This window comes from Phocoena phocoena, chromosome 2 (assembly GCF_963924675.1).
Source record: "Phocoena phocoena chromosome 2, mPhoPho1.1, whole genome shotgun sequence".
Lineage (NCBI taxonomy): Eukaryota > Metazoa > Chordata > Mammalia > Artiodactyla > Phocoenidae > Phocoena > Phocoena phocoena.
Window position 1 is genome coordinate 36,681,840 of NC_089220.1, and position 20,533 is coordinate 36,702,372.

The 20,533-nt window shown below is 41.7% G+C and overlaps 1 protein-coding gene across 2 annotated transcripts; it reads left to right on the forward strand.

Moving 5' to 3' along the window:
• Positions 1-624: 624 nt before the first annotated feature.
• ZBTB25 (zinc finger and BTB domain containing 25) lies at positions 625-18,879 on the forward strand. Of its 2 annotated transcripts, none has more exons than XM_065871445.1 (3): positions 625-927; positions 14,315-14,494; positions 17,660-18,879. In XM_065871445.1, the coding sequence occupies exons 2-3, from the start codon at positions 14,322-14,324 to the stop codon at positions 18,792-18,794; spliced, it is 1,308 nt and encodes a 435-aa protein (XP_065727517.1). In that variant the 5' UTR covers positions 625-927; positions 14,315-14,321; the 3' UTR covers positions 18,795-18,879. The 2 variants fall into 2 exon arrangements, with proteins under 2 accessions (XP_065727517.1, XP_065727518.1); XM_065871446.1 differs by lacking the exon at positions 625-927 and adding an exon at positions 5,523-5,550 and having other exon boundaries at positions 14,317-14,494; positions 17,660-18,794.
• The last annotated feature ends 1,654 nt before the right edge of the window (positions 18,880-20,533 follow it).

A 20,533-nucleotide genomic window follows, 5' to 3' on the forward strand; every position in this document is an offset into this window, starting at 1 on the left:
GCAACCCGCACCGCGGGGGCCGGCGCGGCGGCGGCCTGACCACCCCTCTCGCCCCTTTCCCAAGGGTAGGCTTGGGACCTCCTCCTCCTCCTCCTCCTGTTTGCACAGCTGGATGAGACTGGGCTCCTCCCGACTCCCCAAGGGCAGGATGCTGCTTTCCCACTCCCTCCAGATGTCAGACCCCGGCCCCAAAGGGCTCAGCAGTTAGGCAGTCCCTCACAGTACGTCCCTGGCGTTCTGGGGGCGCCGGCACCCTTGCCCTGAGCCGTGCGCGGCCAGTCGATTCAGGATCGCCCATTCCCCGCGCCTCCCCCACCCTTGCCTTCCGTGGGCCTGTCCGCCTCTGGCCTTGAGTCACTTCCCCCGCCATGCTCCACCCCGCCCAGCCGGCCTCCCCTCCCAGGCTCCCGTGGCTCAGCTTCCCTGGCCCCGCGCCCTCACCCCTCTTTCCGCGAACACGCGGGAGCATCCTTCCCCGCCCCCATCTCCTAACTGAGGGGGTGCTTGTGCTTTTGCACACCCTGGGGAAAGTCCCCGGGTCACGCGGTTGTGTGTGGGGAGCCTGACGCTCAGGCTCGTCTCCACGCTTCCGCCTACAGAGTCGCGACTAGCGACCGTGGCGAAGCCACCCGGAGCGGACCGACCCCCCTCCCGGCCACTCGAGCGGGCGGGCGGGCGCGCGAGCGCGCACCTACGCACGCACGCACGCACGCACACCGGCCCCCCCCTCCCCGCCCCTCTGGTGCGCCAGCTACGAGGCGTGCGGTCACGTGGGCCCATCCCTGGACGGCTGGCGCGGGAAGCCGCGCGAGAGCGGGCCGCGGGGTGCGTGAGCCGGCGCCGCCGCCGCCGCGTGACGTACGCGGCGCGTGAGCCGCCCCTCCCGCACGGAGGAGTCAGGCGGCCGCCCGCCGCGGCGGCCTCTGGGTAAGTGATGAGGCCCGGCCCCTGTGGGCTGCCCCGGGCTCAGTCCCTCCCGTCGCGAGTCGCATGGGGCGGCGGCCTGCAGCTGCGTCGGTCGCGGGACAGATGCAAGTAGCTGGGGGGGGGGGGTGCTTTTGGTCTGTATGAGATGTCAGTCAGGGCAGTGGAGGAAAATGGCAACCGCGAGTGAGAACTGGGCCGAGGAGGTCCAGAGCTGCCCTTCGCTGCCCGCACCAGGCGGCTGCCGGGGCCTGACGCAGGCCCGGAGAGGGCGTGAGGGCGCATTAAAGGCACTGAGTCCTTCCGGCTGCCAGTCCGGGTGCGACCGGCGCGGGAAGCCCCGACGGGCCTGAGGCATTCCCCATGCAGCCTCACCCCCGACCCCTCTCGCCAATGGGCGGGTCTCCAGGTGCCACCTGCGGGACGCTGCAGCCACTGTCCTCCCTTCCCCAACCCCGTTTGTGATTACCCCGTCTCTAGGGCAGGAAGTCCCCACCATCCCCATAATTGTTTTCTTTTTTCAGATTATATTAATCTCACTCTAAGCAAAGTCAGTTTTTCTTTTTAAAGCTTGCTCCATCTATCACTGCCTTCTCTAGCACTCATTATTTGGAGAAAGCAAGCAAGCTGTTGTCAAGCTGCTCTAAGCTGTACCTGGAAATTGACAGCAGCTAACATGTTTCATAAATTAACGCCCCAATGGCATGCATTCTCGAGACTAAAATCTTTTTGGCAAAGCTGTTGATTCTCAAAGGATGTTGTGAAGTGTGTAAAGTACACTTCGTAATCACAAATTTTTTTTTTTTGTGGTACGCGGGCCTCTCACTGTTGTGGCCCTTCCCGTGCGGAGCACAGGCTCTGGACGCGCAGGCACAGCGGCCATGGCTCACGGGCCCAGCCGCTCTGCGGCATGTGGGATGTGGGATCCTCCCGGTTCGGGGCACAAACCCGCGTCCCCTGCATCGGCAGGCGGACTCTCAACCACTGCGCCACCAGGGAAGCCCTGTAATCACAAAATTTAAAGCTGAAAGGGGCCTTATAGAAAATGCAGTTCATCCCTCTCATTTTACAGATGAGGACACCAGGCCGAAAGACGGTGTAGCTTGATCGAAGTCCCATACCTCTTCACTAACTGGACCCCAAGGCTCTAGATGCCTTGGTCGTTACGCTCCTCGCCACAGCCGGAGTGCGGTGCCAGTTTAACCCACGCACCGTAGAGACTATCTGCCAGAGGTGATTATGCTTGACTTGATTCCGGTTATTGAGAAATCAGACTTGGCTAGTGTGATGGCTCTGGTATCCTAAGGAATGCGGTTGACTATTTCTAGGTGGAATAAGCTGCCTATTAATGTACTTCGGGCTCAAAGCTTGTCGTCGTCGTCCCCCCCCCCCCCCCGCCCCCAAATTCAGCCCTATTCTCTGCAAGAATAACCAAGATTTACAGCATTGGTTGCTTCCTTGGGTAAAGGCATCAAAGACCTCTTTAGCAATCTGCATGTGCTTTAATTAAGTGTAAATTATTAATCCATTATCAGACATCAGCTCCTTAATAGAGAACAAAACACCGATGGGATAGGAAGCAGAATAGATGAGTTCTGATGGCTGGGAGGTTATTAGGAAGCAGTGGAGCATCACAGGGATGGTCAGCAAGAAAAGAGGAGGGGACCTCACATGACTTGCTACACCTTTTTGCCCAGCCCTGCTCTGAATGTCTTGGAGGTAGTAGAGGGATTCTGCTCAGGTGTGGTCACTGTTTATTGAGTACCTGCAGTGGCTAGCTGCTTTCATAGATGAATTTTGAATACTTAGCAAAAAGGAGGTAGTATTGTCTCCATCTTACAAGTGAGGAAGGAGTCTCAGAGATTTACCTGGCTTTGATGATGCAGTCATTTGCAGTAGAGTTCAAGCCTAAATCACTTTATCTCCCAAGTCTGGTCAGTGCTCTTTTGCATTAGATCTTGCTACCACTTCTAGCCAGGAAGGGGATGAGAGAATCGCCTGTGGCTGATTTATTGGCGCCTGTGGTTGCCCAGAGAGGCTGAGCAGGACTTTCAGCTGCCCTCTATGCCTTAGAAAGTGGAGCTGTGTGCTTCCACCCTATCTCCTGAGGGGAATGCGAAGGAGCCAGGCTGTCTAGCTGGGGAGGAGGGGCCCGAGTGCCTTGGCCATAAATTACCCTGGCCAGGGCTGTGCTGGGAAGTGTTGCATAATGCCCTCCCCACCACTGAACCGAAGTGATTTATTTACTATGGTCCATAGATGGTGCTTGACCATCTTGTTAAAGAAAAACTTCTCCATTTTAGTAATAACAGGGCCAGAAAAGCGTTGAGGGTTTTTTTCCCCCTTGTCTTAAAAAGCAGCACAGGTGCCCTTATCTTGATAAATTATAAAGTATTTCTGCACCACTTCCTGTGCCCCCTTTCTGCTTATATATTCCAAATTGCATGTGAAATTCAGTCTTTTCAGAGAAGAATGCTAAGAAAAATACTGTTCCAGTTTATAGTTACCAGCACAGGCTGTGGAGTCAGACGTAACTTTTGATCCCCACTTTATGCTATTTGCTAGTTGTGTGTCCTAAGCCTAGGTTTTTTCCTCATCTGTAAAATGGAAATAAAAATAATACATATAGTCATGGTGAGGGTTAAAAGAGATAATGTGCATAGAGCATTTAGCACAAGGCCTTGCACATACTATTTATTCTGTATAATAATAGCTATCGATAGTAACTAAACAGTATTTCCTCTAGGATAGAAGAGATATTGCTACTTGAACTTGCTTAGGGAAAGTGGAGGAAGAGGAAAGAGAGTAACAAACATCAGTTTCAGGATTATTGGTTGAATTTATTAACACTTCTACTTTCCCTTTGCTAGTAGGAATTTTTTTTCTTTCTTTCTCTTTTTTTAACCTTTCCTGGAGAAAAAGTGTTTATAGTGTTGTTAGTTATTTTTGAAAATTTTCTAATTCATTTCTTCCCTGGTTACAAATCAGTCATACAATGACTTTTTGTTCCCCCTAAAAATCCCTAGGCACTTTAAGCAAAGGGTTTCATTAGCCCACGTGGATAACGTGTTTGTGGAACATTCCATGGCAAAGGAAGTAGTGGTCCACCTATATTCAGAAGTTATAATCATTCTTGTTTATACTGTATTCTAGGTGTGTACTAGCATTGTTGTTTTCCAGCTTTCTCCTGTCCTGTGAGTAGCTTATTCTTCTTTCAGAAATGCAGACTTAATTTTTTTAGCAGACTAAGAAGAATCTTTTCCTTTCCTTTACGGGGTTCTGATATTTTTAAAGTCCAGTAGAAATTTGCCCTCACTGGTGTTAGCATTCTTGTTTGCCTGGTGTTGCGGCTTTATCAAGCATCCCACATGTTGGTTAGATGGGGGTAGAGATGTAGTAGGCTGACTGTGTCTGCCAACAGGCAGGAGGCCCCAAACTAACGTTTCCCTGTTCCGTTAAAGGTTTCTAGAGCATGACTGCTCTTCCTGTGTCATTTACCACGTCTGCTTCTTACCCTCTTCTCTTATACTCTCAGTGATTTTCATAAGCAAATGCCTAGAATTACTGCAGGTTTTACCTCACACAATAATTTTCAGATTTGGAATTTCCATGTCATTTTCAGATATTATGAAAATAGGTGTAATAGTGTATGAGAGAGTTAAATACACCTCTTTTTCTTAAGTACTTTTTAAAAAGTTTGAAAATGTGTTCCTCGTCCGCCCCCAATACCCATCCTACTAGTTTGGGAATATTTTTGTTTCTTAATCTGGCTAATATTTTAGTTTAAAGTTAAAATTAGAATTACAGTAGTTGATTTTTGTTCATTTAATGTAACTGGTATAAATCCCACATTTTGAGCACTTCTTGTGAAATTGCGTCTTTTTCTCTGTAACTTTAGTTTGTGAAATAGTCTCTAGGGTTTCCTTTATCCGTTGTTCTTTTAATGCAGTGGTTCTTCATTGAGGCATTATATTAGAATCACCTGAGGAGCTTAAAAAAGGATCTGTGCCTTACCCTCAGCAGTTCTGTTTGGGTTCATCTGGAGTAAGACTCAGGCAACAGTACAACTCTACATGGAAGGTTTTACAATGCAGTCAGCAGTTAGAGCCTCTATTCTGGGGTAAAATGATTTCTGCAAACATTCTCTTGGTTATAAAACGTTACACCACCACAATCATGTGAAAGTACATTAAAAAGTTAAAATCCTTGTATAAAGTCTTATTATGTAGCACTTGGGTATTTCTCCTTTTACTTTTGTATTTATAGCCATGAGTAAGTATCTCAAAAAGGCTGAGCACATTCCTGGGCCAACTTTCCTGTCTCCATGTCTTAACAATAATTAATAAAGTCACAGTGGTGAGAACCACAAAGAAAATATCTAAGACTTTGTTTTCCAAAGAAACAGATGTCTTACTCCTTTTGTTTCTTCTTTTGTTAAAGATTCTTATAGCCTGCAAGAATGAAAAGCTGTGTATTGTAGGACATCATTCTGGCTACCATAGATCTGAGAGTCCAGTCTAACTATTATAATAGATTTTTAAAAATAAAATCAAAGATGTTGGGTATCAAGCTAACTTTGAATTCAGTTAACAAAGATACTAGTATTAAGCTGTTCTAGCTTACTTAGTTTGAGCTAACCCAGTTATTGCAATCTAGTAAGTAAACAAGGTTTTTGTAGTCTCTTAAATATTAGTGCTATTATTATAAATACCACTTTGATAACAGATAAAGCATTTTAAGATGTAGGACCGTTACATTTGGCTATAGTATTTGTAAATATAATGATAGGTTATTTTTTTGCAACCTCTCTCACATTTTGAATTTCCACCAAAAATTCTCACATGTGACTTCTAAGATGTTTCTGTATACATAGGAAACTTTGGCTATTCCACATACTAAAGAAAATAAAATGAGTGGTCAAAAAATGATGAGCAAAGGCTATATAAAAAGCTTAGCTAATAATCTGCAAAGTAAGTTACATTAGAAAAATGTTCTGAATAACTTTGTGATGTATTGGCTCTATTAACATTAGGTAAAATCTGGTTGTGCTGCCTTAACACATGAAAGGTCTATTATGCAAACAAATTTGGATGAACTTATATATGTGTGTGTGTGTGTATATATATATATATATATGACTTTTATTTTTAACAGGTTTGAGTTTGTTTCATGTTATAAACTTGGAACATTTACCCCCTTATTTGATTCAATATATTTGCAACGTCTGCCATCAGTATATATGTTGAAAGTTCTAGATGGGAATTTTGAAGAAAGGGCACTGAGTTTAAAGTCAGACTTGAACTGAAGTTCTACCAGCACCATTTAACAGCTAGTTGTCTGACTTTGGGTACCTTTCCTGCCTTCTCTGAGCCTGTGGTTTCTTAAGCAGAAAATGGAAGTAATACAGTACCTGCTTCACTACCTCATAGGATCAAAAAAAGATAGAGTAGGGCAGAGGTTCTCAAAGTGTGGTCCAAGGACCCCTTGAAGGTTCCTGAAACCCTTTCAGTAGGTTTACAAGTATCTCCCTTTTGCCAAGGCCAAATTGTCTTAATACATTTGAACCAAAACAACATGTGGCAACAGATTGATTGCAGAAGCAGAGAAAAGAACCCAGCTGTATTTTTTAAAGCCAGGTATTAAAGAGGATTGCAAAATATAAAGCAATGCCACCCTTCTCACTTAAAAAAAAAATTTTTTTTAGAATAAATGTGTTATTTATATTAATATGTAATGGGTTTATTGTTATTTCAAATATATTAAAATTGAAAAAATTTCTCTTAATTCTGCATATGGTAAATATTGATAAATATAATCCACATAAACAGTAGTTCTTAACAGCCCTTAATACTTTCCTTAAGAGTGTAAATGGATCTTGAGACCAAAACTTTTTAGAACTGTTGATAAAGGGTGATGGCTGAGTTCCTATCAGGACAATTCTGCAAATAAAAATTATAAACTTGAAAAAAAGTTTTAAAAATGACCAGATGGCATTCAAGAGTGACAAAAAGCAAGCAGAAACTGGAATGAGGTCTATGCTTGGAAGAATGGAACAGCTGTGAATAATTTTCCATTTTTATGGCTTTTAGCCTGAGAGAAGGCCCCAGTTGGGGACATGAGGGGATGGCTAAAACTGTGATAATAACCCGTAGTCTTACTTGCTTGAAGAAAAGAGGACAGAGTTCAGAGTGACCACACAGGTAGAAAGTAAGGAGGAAAATCCTAGAAAGGATGTTGGGGGGGAGACCCCAAATCCTGTATCTAAACTCAGTTTGGATCTCTTGCCAGCCCCTAAACGTATACTAGTGTTGAGCAGCCTCCAAACAGCACACCTAGCACTAAAAAAAAAACACCTCCTAGAGAAATGGAAATAAAAACAAAAACAAATGGGACCTAATGAAACTTAAAAAGCTTTTGCACAGCAAAGGAAACCATAAACAAGACCAAAAGACAACCCTCAGAATGGGAGAAAATATTTGCAAATGAAGCAACTGACAAAGGATTAATCTCCAAAATTTACAAGCAGCTCATGCAGCTCAATAACAAAAAAACAAACAACCCAATCCAAAAATGGGCAGAAGACCTAAATAGACATTTCTCCAAAGAAGATATACAGACTGCCAACAAACACATGAAAGAATGCTCAATGTCATTAATCATTAGAGAAATGCAAATCAAAACTACAATGAGATATCATCTCACACCAGGCAGAATGACCATCATCAAAAAATCTAGAAACAATAAATGCTGGAGAGGGTGTGGAGAAAAGGGAACACTCTTGCACTGCTGGTGGGAATGTAAATTGATACAGCCACTATGGAGAACAGTATGGAGGTTCCTTAAAAAACTACAAATAGAACTACCATATGACCCAGCAATCCCACTACTGGGCATATACCCTGAGAAAACCATAATTCAAAAAGAGTCAGGTACCAAAATGTTCATTGCAGCTCTATTTACAATAGCCAGGAGATGGAAGCAACCTAAGTGTCCATCATCAGATGAATGGTTAAAGAAGATGTGGCACATATATACAATGGAATGTTAGCCATAAAAAAAAATGAAATTGAGTTATTTGTAGTGAGGTGGATGGATCTAGAGTCTGTCATACAGAGTGAAGTAAGTCAGAAAGAGAAAAACAAATACTGTATGCTAACACATATATAATGAATCTAAGGCAAAAAAAAGAAAAAGTCATGAAGAACCTAGGGGTAAGACAGGAATAAAGACACAGACCTACTAGAGAATGGACTTGAGGATATGGGGAGGGGGAAGGGTAAGCTGTGACAAAGCGAGAGAGTGGCATGGACATATATGCACTACCAAACGTAAAATAGATAGCTAGTGGGAAGCAGCCACATAGCACAGGGAGATCAGCTCGGTGGTTTGTGACTACCTCGAGGGGTGGGATAGGGAGGGTGGGAGGGAGGGAGACGCAAGAGGGAAGAGATATGGGAACATATGTATATGTATAACATTTACTTTGTTATAAAGCAGAAAGTAACACAGCATTGTAAAGCAATTATACTCCAATAAAGATGTTAAAAACAAAAAACAAACGAAAAACCTAAACCATGGGGAGGCAGAACTTGGAGTTTAAGTTCAGCCTAATTAATTTGCAAAAAACAAAAACATCAGTACGCTTTAGAAGAATATTACAGTACCTAGAGTCTTTAGTTATCGCAGTGTCTAAGATATTTTCCACAATGACTAGACATATGAAGAAACAGGAAACTGTCACCCTAATTAGTGGAGATTGACCCCAAGATGACCCAGAGGTTGGATTTAGCTGAGAAGATTTAAAGCAGCTACTATAACTATGCTCAAGGATGTAAAGCAAAATAAGGTTGTAATGTGTGAACAGACTGGAAATCTCTGCAGAGAAGTAGATACTAAGAAAGAATGAGATGAAAATTTTAGTCCTGAAAATATATCTGAAATAAAGAATGGGTTAGATTAGGAATGATGGTGAACTTGAAGGTAAGTAAATAGAAATGATCTCATCTGAAGCAGAAAGAGAAATAAATTAATGTATGTGAAAGTTCTCTATAAACTTCAACACTCTGTATTAGCATCAGGGATTAATAGGTTTCTTTCAAGGCCTAAACTCACCTCTTCCCTCTGCATATGGACTGACTTCATAGTTCGTAAAATCAATGCCATCTAAGAGTACACTCAAATTCTCTCTCCTTACCTCAACCATCTGCTTTCCACCATCAGAAAAAGAGATTGCTTTTTTCTCCATGGCTACCTGCTACACCTATACTTTTTAAATTAATTAATTAATTTATTTTTGTCTGTGTTGGGTCTTTGTTGCTGCGTGTGGGCTTTCTCTAGTTGTGGCGAGTGGGGGCTAGTCTTCGTTGCAGAACGTGGGCTTTTCATTGTGGTGTCTTCTCTTGTTGCGGAGCACGGGCTCTAGGCATGCAGGCTTCAGTAGTTGTGGCATGCGGGCTCTAGAGCTCAGGCTCAGTAGTTGTGGCGCACGGGCTTAGTTGCTTTGTGGCATGTGGGATCCTCCTGGAACAGGACTCAAACTTGTATCCCCTGCATCGGCAGGCGGATTCTTAACCACTGCACCACCAGGGAAGTCCCTACACTTACACTTTTGATTGCATTCTTTCTGGCTTCTAGAGATTACACCCCTCTTCAGCCTGAAAGTCTTTGATCTGCAGTTCCCTCAATGTCCTGTTCTGTCTGTACCTACCCTTTATGACCTCTGCTTTCTGACATTCCCCTGCAGTCAGATATTTTGCTCTTGCTGCTTTCCCGGACTGTTGTCAGAGGTCACCAGAAACCTCTTGGTCAGCACACTTGGGGGTGTTTGTAATAGGCCTCATCCTGTGTTTCTCTGCAGCATTTTATACCATTGCTACCTCCTCCCACCAAGGTTCTTGCGTTTTCTGTATCTCTCTCAATGACAATATATTTTCTTATTTCTCTTCTTCTGTCTAGTTGTACTATTCTTGTCTTTAAAGGATTCATTCTTAGCTTTTTTCCCCTCTTATTTCACTCAGTAGTCCCATCTAATCCTGGTGACTTAAGCCTTGTTATTGAAGAGAATCTCCTTTCCAGTGCTGCCTGTTGTCTCCACAGATAGCTAAACATTTCTACTCAGATGTCCTAGAGTGGACACATCGAACTCACTGTGTCCAAAATGAAACTTCTCTCTTACGAAGCCAGTTTCTGTGCTTCTCCTCTGGCGTTCTGCTATGCTACCTTTGTATCAACCTAGCACATGGCAGTTACTCTGCAAATAGGACCCAAAGCAATGAATGAATTCTTCCAGTTACTCCAGCTGGAATTCTGAGACTCACTTTTGACTTGATCTTCTCTGTGGCTGACCATATCCAGTCCTCTGCCAAGTCATGTCAGTCTCCATCTGGTATATCTTCTTGTATTCCTTTCTTCATTCCCACTGCTGTTGTTTGGATATTGCAGAAGGCTACTTGCTGGTCTTTATTTCTCCATGCCTTTCCCTTGCTAATCTTTTATGTGTGTTGCTACTAGACCAGTTTTGATTCCCAAGCCTAATGGTGGTGATTTTACTCATTCTTTTTTTTTTTGCTGTACGCGGGCCTCTCACTGTTGTGGCCTCTCCCATTGCGGAGCACAGGCTCCGGACGCGTAGGCTCAGCAGCCATGGCTCATGGGCCCAGCCGCTCCATGGCATGTGGGATCTTCCCGCACCGGGGCACGAACCTGCGTCCCCTGCATCGGCAGGTGGACTCTCAACCACTGCGCCACCAGGGAAACCCTACTCATTCTGTTTTTTTCTGCCTAGAATGCTATGTTCACCTTCTGCCTGTTCATTAAAATCCAGTTCAAATGGATTATTTTTCATTGGGTTTCCTGTCATTTATCTCTCCCTCATAGTGTGTTCTCCAGCTGCTGTTATTGGCACTTACCACTTCTACTTCATGTCATAGTTACTGTGTTTTATATTTTATCTCCCCTATTAGCCTATAATCTTGATTGCAATATCATTGTAATTTTTTTCTGTCCCCGTGCCTTGTACAAGGCATGCTTTCAAATATTTTCTCTTTATTAAATTTCTCTTCACAAAATATTTGTTCGATAAGTGAATTTAACTGTTACTCATAGAACATTAACCACAGATTTTTGTATATGTGGCTTTTTAGTGTGCTATTTTCATTTCCACATGGTTCAACAGTTCACTATACTAATGTACTATATGTATAAATATATATATATATATGGAACTGTTGAAAACGTTTATGATCTGAGGGAGGTTTTTTGGGACAGTTTGTAAGACTGGTTTAAGGTACTTCAATTTGAACCATTTTATTGAATCTAAGACATGTTTTCACATTGAAATCTCCAATATAGAGTTTTATTTTGGTTTTTTAATCTCCTTATAAATTGGTGGTATTTTAGAATCAGGAAAATGTGGTAAATACAATAAATAATTGACTTTTGGTTAAATGGCCTTTTGGAACAATACCCACAACCTGGATTTTCGTTTCTATTCTTAGAAGGTAGACTCAGGTCTTTGTAGGTTCTGTTATCTTATTTTTTATTTCATTGCTGCTTAAAAGCTTTTAAAATGAGATGGTATGGGAGAGTTTTGTTTTGTTTTGTATTTTTACTCGGGGGGAGGAGTAAGGGAAACTACTGTGTTTGAATTAGTAGGATTTTTGAAAGTAATGGTACCGAAAGCTCAGTTTCTCTGTACACTGGTGCAGAATCGAATCTTGGAGACAAGAGTTTTGGGTGAAGTAGAATAGGATAGCTTTATTACTTTGCCAGGCAAAGGGGGACACAGTGGGCTCTTGCCTCTAAAAACTATGTGTCCCAACTTGGAGGATACTGAGAAGTTTTATAGTAATGGTTCCAAGAGGGCATGATCAGCTCATGGACATTCTTCTGATGGGTTGGTGGTGAGGTAAGTAGGAGTCAGCAACATCAACCTTCAGGTTCCAGCTGGTCTGGGGTCTGCATGCTTGTGGGCAGCATACCATTGTTAATCTTAACTTCTCCCACCTGGAGGGGGTTTCAGTATCTCCAAAACAGCTCAAAGATGTTGTTGTGTGTATCCCTTGATGGGGAACCAAGACCTTGCACAAAGACTGCACTATTGTTTCTATGACTGTTTATTTCTCTCTGGTCTAGCATCCCCTCGTTTCCTGAATTAACAACTGCTTTAATCTGCCTGTTGGAATTCAGGGAAGGTCATGGAAGCTGAATGAAAGCTATGTCTTGTAATCAAAGAAATGGGGGACACAGAAAGGCTTTGTGCCCCAGAGCCCCACAGGGCCGTGCTCAGTATCGTAATGTATGAATGTAGAGTTAAAAGAAGCAAGTTGCAGGATTCCTAAAGTATAATATTATTTGTATAAAATTTTAAAACATGCAAAACAATACCAAACGTTCTTAAGGAATCTGAACACATGCAGTAAGAATGTGATAATGTACAGGAGAGTCATAAACATCAAAATCAAGATGGTGGTTACCTTTGGAGGCAAGGTAGGTGGGGGGGTAGAGTGTGGGAGAGATGCCAGTGTGTCTCTACCCTGTTTGTAATGTTTACTTTTTGTGCCCAGGGGTGGGTGCTTGTTACCTTGTTCTCTTTACCTACTGTCTGTCTGAAATATTTCAACATTTTCAAACAGTATAGTTCCCCCCACCCTTAACTCTCTGCTCCCTAGTTTCCCTCCCAGAAGCAAAATTGGTTTCTTTGAACCTTTCCAGACATGTGTATATAAACAAGAATATATTTATGTGTAAATTCCCCCACCTTTAAAAATAAAATAACCACTATCACTTTTACATAAATAGTAGTCTTCTCTACACAGTTTTACATTTTGCTTTTTTTACTTACTATGTCTTGGAGATTATTCCATATTAGTACATTATATATGTAGTTTTAATAAAAATAGATTTAACCTTTTATCAGTAATAATTGCCTTTATCTTTACCAGTTATAATCTAGACTTTATCCACTAATAAGTATAAATGTTTGTTTTGCTGTGTCACATTTGCTTAAGCAGTAGGAAATCTGGGTTTCTCCCTGGTTCTTCTTTGCAGGCTTCCCAGGGTGCTTGATGTGTAGACTGTTCCCTAGGCTCCTTCAGTTGATGAGTTGTGTTTTTTTCTGGGAGGTGGAGAGGGAGGACATTGGGGCTCTGGAGTCCATTTGCCTGGGTTTACGAGCAGTGTGATCTTGGGTCAGTTAACTCTCTGTGCTGATTGTTTCTTCATCTGTAAGGTGCATTGAGTATTTCCTTCCTCACAGAGTTGAACTGAAAATTAAATGAGTGAAAAATGCCTGACATACAGGAAACAGTATAAACCGTTGACTGTTTTTATTATATTATCCACCACTCAGCATTTTACTGTCCAAGCTACTGCGAGTCTTCAGACAGCTAAACCCACACTCTCATCACTGACCTCCTTAAGACTTTGGTCTCTCTGGTTAGTAGGAAAACTTCATTTCTTTTTTTAGGACCTGTTTTTTTAGAGGAGGTTCTCCCAGCCCCCCAGGGATGCCCTTTATACCACAGCTGCCTTCTGTCTGCACAGTTGAGGTGGAGAAGGTGGAGGAAGGAGAAGGTGGCACAGCCTCCCACCTCCCAGGGCCCTCACGAATGTTCTTGCTGCTCTGCTCACATTAGACTTCTCCGCCAGAATTCTTTTGCATGTTCTTCCTCATGCGTGATTTTTTCCCACGACACCAGTGGTCCCATCCTTTATTCTACTTCATCGGGAACCTCCATGCTTGTATGTGTCTGAGTCCAGTTAAGGTCAGCACTTAGTTTCTTTCCCATTGGGCTCCAGGCCCCGTGTGAATCTGGGGATGTGGCTTGACATCTATTTTAAGGGCTCCTGTGACTGATAAGTTACCCAAACATTATATGATAGGAGGCCAGTGTCCCCCGAGCATAACAGAGGATCCCTAAGGAGCAGTGACAGCTCTAGCCCAGGCTGGACACACTGTAATGTTATTAACATTTATAGTCAACATTTGAATAGTAGTTTCCATTACAAGGTGCTTTTCACATAACTTATCTCATTTGGCCCTGAGGCAAGGATCAGTACCTCATTCCCATTTTTGCCAGTGAGGAAACTGAGGACTAGAAACTGTGGTTGCATGGATAAAAAAGGACAGACTTCCTTCCACGTCTTTGTCACCACACCAAGCCACCTTCTTACCAGATTTTAAAAAGGCCACATTTTATCATTTCAGCAGGGTTGAAATCAGTTGTCATAATGGGGTATTTAATGTTAGCTAAGTTTGGGGTAAAATGAACAGTATTGAAAACTGTTGAATAATTTCATTTAAATTTAGGTCTCCTTGTATTCTGTAGGTTTGTATGATCTATAGCCAACCTTGTAAAAAAAAAAAAATCTATATTATCCTTTTTCTCAGAGCCGCAATGGACACAGCTAGCCATAGCCTTGTCCTTCTGCAGCAGCTGAACATGCAGCGAGAATTTGGTTTTCTGTGTGATTGCACAGTTGCCATTGGAGATGTCTACTTCAAAGCCCACAGAGCAGTGCTTGCTGCTTTTTCTAACTATTTCAAGATGATATTTATTCACCAAACAAGGTAAGGATGTGCTTTTGTAAATCAGAAGTATTTTTGATACTGTGATATAGCTAAGCCTTATTATAATCTCATTTTGGGGATTCTTTGTTACGGGATCACCTTAGGAAATAATAAAAATTTATAATTTTTTTACACATCTGTCATTAAACTCTGTGTAGGGTTCATGGTAGAAGATAAGAATGAAAACAATAATGGCTAAAATCTATTGAAGGCTTATACCATAAACAAGCACTAAGCATTTATCTAATGTAAATTCTGTTATCCATACTTTTTTAGAGAAAAAGAAACTAACTGAGTCGTTAAGTAACTTGTCCATCTAGGATTATACAGCTAATATATTAAACTCAAATGCAAATCAGTGCTCTTCATCACTAAGTCATTGATTTCTATTCCATAACACTTTCATAGCAAGGTTTCAATGTCATAACTCTGCCCACTTTATATTCCGTATTACAGTTCAAATGTCGTTTGTTTCAAATGTTTTTTCAAAAAAAATTTTTTAAATCTAGATTGCCCCAGCATGGGGTATTAAGGAGGGGGCTATAAAGTGGTATCCAGATTCTGAGCTCTTGGAAGAAAATAGCTTTAATACCTCCTAGGTTAAAAGTGATGCAACACTGTATGATTTTTTTTTTTTTTTTTTTTTTTTTTTTGCGGTACGCGGGCCTCTCACTGCCGCGGCCTCTCCCGTTGCGGAGCACAGGCTCCGGACGCGCAGGCCCTGCGGCCATGGACCACAGGCCCAGCTGCTCCACGGCATGCGGGATCCTCCCGGACCAGGGCACGAACCCGTGTCCCCTGCATCGGCAGGCGGACTCTCAACCACTGCGCCACCAGGGAAGCCCTGTATGATTTTTTTTAAAAGACCTTACATGGTGGGACTTCTCTGGCGGTCCAGTGGTCAAGACTCTTTGCTTAAAAAAAAAAAGACTCTTTGCTTCCAGTGCAGGGGCCGTGGGTTCAATCCCTGGTCGGAAACTAAGATCACATGCCAGGTGGTGTAGCCAAAAAAAAAAGTTTATAGTCTAAGAGAGCGGTAATGCGTGTAAAAATACAATGCAAATAATTGCAGTGTAATTGATCTCTTTGCGCCTCAGTTTCCTTCTCTGTAAAACACTAGAATAATATACCCACCCCATGGTATTGAGAAGATTAAATGGATTAATAATATTAAAATGCTTAGAACAGAGCTTTGCACTGTTAGCTGCTGCTATTAATAGTTACTGTGATGTCTATAATAGAAGTGCTGCACAAGGTAGAGTGGAGTGTCAGCAGCCTTATTTTGAGAAGGTTGGCACAGGTTTCACAGAGGCTCTGAATGTTGCAGGATCAGGAGGAGTTTTTCAGATGTTGTAGAGGAACGCAAAAAGTTACAGTTGCAGGCAAAGGGGGAAAATACATGAAAACATATGCAGATATGAACCAAGCTAGCACATTCAGAAAATGGAGTAGATCAGAATGATTGGAATATATGACACAAAGGGGAGAGGAGGTTAGAGTCGGGGACAGGTCATGGGTAGTCTTTTCTGCCACGCAAAAGAGTTTCCTCTCCGACTTAAGGGTCAGTGTAGAAACTAGATTGGAAACACTACCTTCACATAAGCCTCATCTAAGAGCAGTGAGTTGGTTCAGCTCTTAAAGCACCTGTTGTGTACCAGGCACCATGCTAAACTAAATCCAGGCGATACAAAGGTAGCAGGCCTACTTTGTGGTATCTCTGTTGAGCAACTAAAAATCCTCAGTTAAAAGAGCTCTGTGCTGATATAAAAAAAACCTTGCCACAGACCATGGCAGTGAGGTAAGAGTCACAGGTAAGAGTGAAACCCAAGAGGGAATCCTAAAATGTCAGGACTAAAGAAATGGATTGCCGGTGTACTGACACTTGCTTTCTGATGTATCGACACAAACTTTTGCTTCAGGGAAGGTGAGTGCATCAACTGATTCCATTGTTCCTTGTCATCCAGCATTTCCCTCAGGTTGTTTTTATCCTAATTTTGCAGGGTGTTTCCTGATTTCTTGTTACACAGTTATTTCCATCTATTTTCTGAATTCTAGATTCATATGTGAAAATTGGGCTTGAGATTAATTTAAACCTTTTCAAAGTTACACTTGTATTCGTTTGTGATTTAAAGAGTAGATATATTAATACAGTTTGGAAGCCAAAATAAGGTTAGTGTGATTTAAAATCCTAAATAGTACCAATTCCAATAGACCCTTTTAAATTTTTAAATTATTTTTTATTATGGTACAATATATGTAAACATAAAATTTGCCATTTTAACCATTTCTCTTTGTACAATTCAGGGGCATTAATCACATTCACAGTGTTGTGCAACCATCACCAGTATCTATTTCTTTTCTTTTTTTTTTTTTTTTTACCAGTATCTATTTCTAAAACTTTTTATCACCCCAGAAAGAAACTGTAACCATTAAATAATAACTCCCCATTCTCTCTACCCCCAAGCTCCTGGTAACCTCTAATCTATTTTCTGTCTCTTTGAATTTTCCTAATCTAGATGTTTCTTATAAGTGGCATCATATAAAAATTTGTCCCGTTGTGTCTGGCTTATTTCACTTAGCATGTTTTCAGGGTTCATCCATTTTGTACCGTGTATCAGAACTTCATTCCTTTTTATGGCTGAATAACATTCCATTGTATGTATATGCTGCATTTTGTTTATCCATTCATCTGCTGATGGACACTTGGGTTGTTTCTAGCTTTTGGCTAATGTGAATAATGCTGTAATGAACTTTGGTCTATAGGTATCTATTTGAGTTCCCGATTTCAGTTCTTTTGGTTATATACCCAATAGACTGTTAAGTTCCTTAAGAGCAGGGTACCTATTTTATTCATCATTTTTCTACCCCCTGGCATGCAGTTTAAGTGCATATCACTTAGGAGTCACTAATTAAATGTTGAACTAATCAGAATATCTGTGTTTCTTAACTTTAGGCAGTAGATTGAATACATGAAGACTTGTTGCTGCACCATAAAACTGGTATACAATGAAAACTTAAGCTTTTGTTGCTGAGTTTCATCAAGGCAGATTGCTAAGTTAGAACTTCTTAGGAAAAAACTGCTTTAGCCTAAGACTGTATACTGTTAACTAAAAGGCCAACCGGGTTGTTTCATTCTGTGTGGGTCTGTTTTTTTGTTTTTAACAGTGAATGCATAAAAATACAACCAACTGACATCCAACCTGACATATTCAGCTATTTGTTGCACATTATGTACACGGGGAAAGGGCCAAAACAGATTGTGGATCATAGTCGTTTGGAGGAAGGGATTCGATTTCTTCACGCCGACTACCTTTCTCACATTGCGACTGAAATGAATCAAGTGTTCTCACCAGAGACTGTGCAGTCCTCAAATTTATATGGCATTCAGATCTCAACGACCCAAAAAACAGCTGTCAAACAAGGGCTGGAGGTCAAGGAAGCTCCTTCCAATAACAATGGAAATAGAGCTGCTGTCCAGGGTGACCACCCCCAGTTGCAGCTCTCTCTTGCTATTGGGCTGGATGATGGCACTGCAGACCAGCAGAGGGCCCATCCTGCTGCCCAGGCCTTGGAGGAGCACCAGAAGCCCCCCGTGTCCATCAAGAAGGAGAGATGTGACCCAGAATCTGTGATTTCCCAGAGCCATCCCTCACCCTCTTCAGAGGTGACAGGCCCTTCTTCCACTGAAAGCGGTATCAAAATACACCTATGCCATTACTGTGGGGAACGTTTTGATTCCCGTAGTAATCTAAGACAACATCTCCATACCCACGTGTCTGGATCCCTCCCATTTGGTGTCCCTGCTTCCATTCTGGAAAGTAACGACCTTGGTGAAGTGCATCCACTTAATGAAAGTAGCGAGGCTCTTGAATGCCACAGGCTTAGCTCCTTCATTGTCAAGGATAATGAGCAGCAGCCTGACCACTCACACCGGGGTGCCACAGAGCCTTTGCAGATCAGTCAAGTGTCTTTGATCTCCAAAGACACTGAGCCAGTAGAATTAAACTGTAATTTTTCTTTTTCAAGGAAAAGAAAAATCAGCTGTACTATCTGTGGTCATAAATTTCTCCGAAAGAGCCAATTACTGGAGCACATGTATACACACAAAGGTAAATCTTACAGATATAACCGATGCCAAAGGTTTGGTAATACATTAGCCCAGAGATTTCAGCCATATTGTGACAGCTGGTCTGACATCCCCCTGAAAAGTTCTCGCTTGTCGCAAGAACAGTTAGACTCATCTTGTGCCTTAGAGTCAGAACTCACACAAGAAAATGTGGATACTATCCTGGTTGAGTAGCAGTTTCTCCTTCAGGATTTTTGTATCAGTTCTGAAAAAGAAAACTCACATACTTTTTTAATTCATAAATTGTTTTTCTCCTCAAGTTCTGTTGACTTTTTCTTTACCATTTATCCATAGTTTTAAGGTTGTATGTATTAGATCTTCTTATTGTAAGATATATTGATACATAGCTACTAAAATGTAACCTTCAATTAGGGCTGTGAAGTTTTCATAAATTAAATCACAATTTAGAAATTAGAAATCAATATAGAAGTATGGAAGTTTTTCCAGGTTGTAGAATCTGTAAAATCAAATTGAATATGAAATAAGTGAAATCTTTTTTAAAGAATATTCTAGACTATCACTTTTGGTTAATGTTCCACACGAAGTAAGCCCTTATGAGGATTATTTTAAAATATTTTCTGCCATACAGGGAATTAATAGTTTTTAGTGCATAACTACATGTTATAATGTATAAATCATTTGTTTTAAGGCATAGCTATACCAAATCATGAGTAGTTTTAACTTACTTTTTACTTACTAGCTCTGCAACATCTTATGTGGCTTTATTTTTTTTAACACTGAGCATACCTCATTTTCAATAAAAAATATTTAAGAGAGAGAAAGGGAGAAGAGTCAGAAACACACACAAAAACTTAAACAGTAAGATACATACACATAGATAAGCATAGAAGTCCCTGGTGTTAGAGACAGAAATTCAGATAGATCTGTGTTGACTGACACCCTAGTGTTGTTGTCTTAATCTAGAGTGTTTTCTTAAAGACCTTAAGGGAGGGGCTTCCCTGGTGGCGCAGTGGTTGAGAGTCCGCCTGCCGATGCAGGGGACACAGGTTCGTGCCCCGGTCCGGGAAGATCCCACATGCCGCGGAGCGGCTCGGCCTGTGAGCCATGGTCGCTGAGCCTGTGCGTCCGGAGCCTGTGCTCTGCTACGGGAGAGGCCACAACAGTGAGAGGCCTGTGTACTGCAAAAAAAAAAAAAAAGACCGTAAGGGAGTTTTGAGATTTTTATGACCAGAGGTTTACATGAGCTTATGAGGTAAATGATAAAATACAAATTATCTTTCTACCCACAGTATCAGAGGATTTTATAGGCTACCTGGGTTGACATTAATTTTCTAATAATCACCTGAAAAGGTAATTTTTCAGTGGCACAATTTAAACTTTTTTCTGGTCCATAAAACCAGTAGAGTAGATATAGTCATTGTCCTAGAACTATGTTTAAAATGCATGACAGCCTTCCCTCTATGAATCAACTTAACTCCCTTTTATATTGGTGAAACTTACAAAGCTAAAATTCCAGAAAAATTAAAATTGGTGGACTGAATGATAGATTCTCCTGCTCTGTGTAGCTGGGAAATAGCTGGTTAAACTTCACCACAGAGTATAGACGTAAATTGTTTCTGAGATGTTTAAATTTAAAATACTAGATAGTCAAGGATAACAAAAGAGAGAGGCTTCAGAACAGCCTTATCTTTTTTTGTATGCTGCCCTGCTAAATTCTAAACCTCACAGGTATCTTAGTAAATTTAATAAATTTGGTTTGTGAAGATTAGAATTAAACTACGTACAGAAACTGTTTGATCTCCTTCCTGACTGCTCACTTCTGCGGTTATTTCCTGACATCAGAGTTCCTCAACAGTATCCGAGTTCAGTCAGGATGTAGCTCAAAGAGAAATCCAGCTCATTCTGAGGGCACAAAGGTTTTCTCTGGGTTATCAGTGAGTTTAGGTGAATTA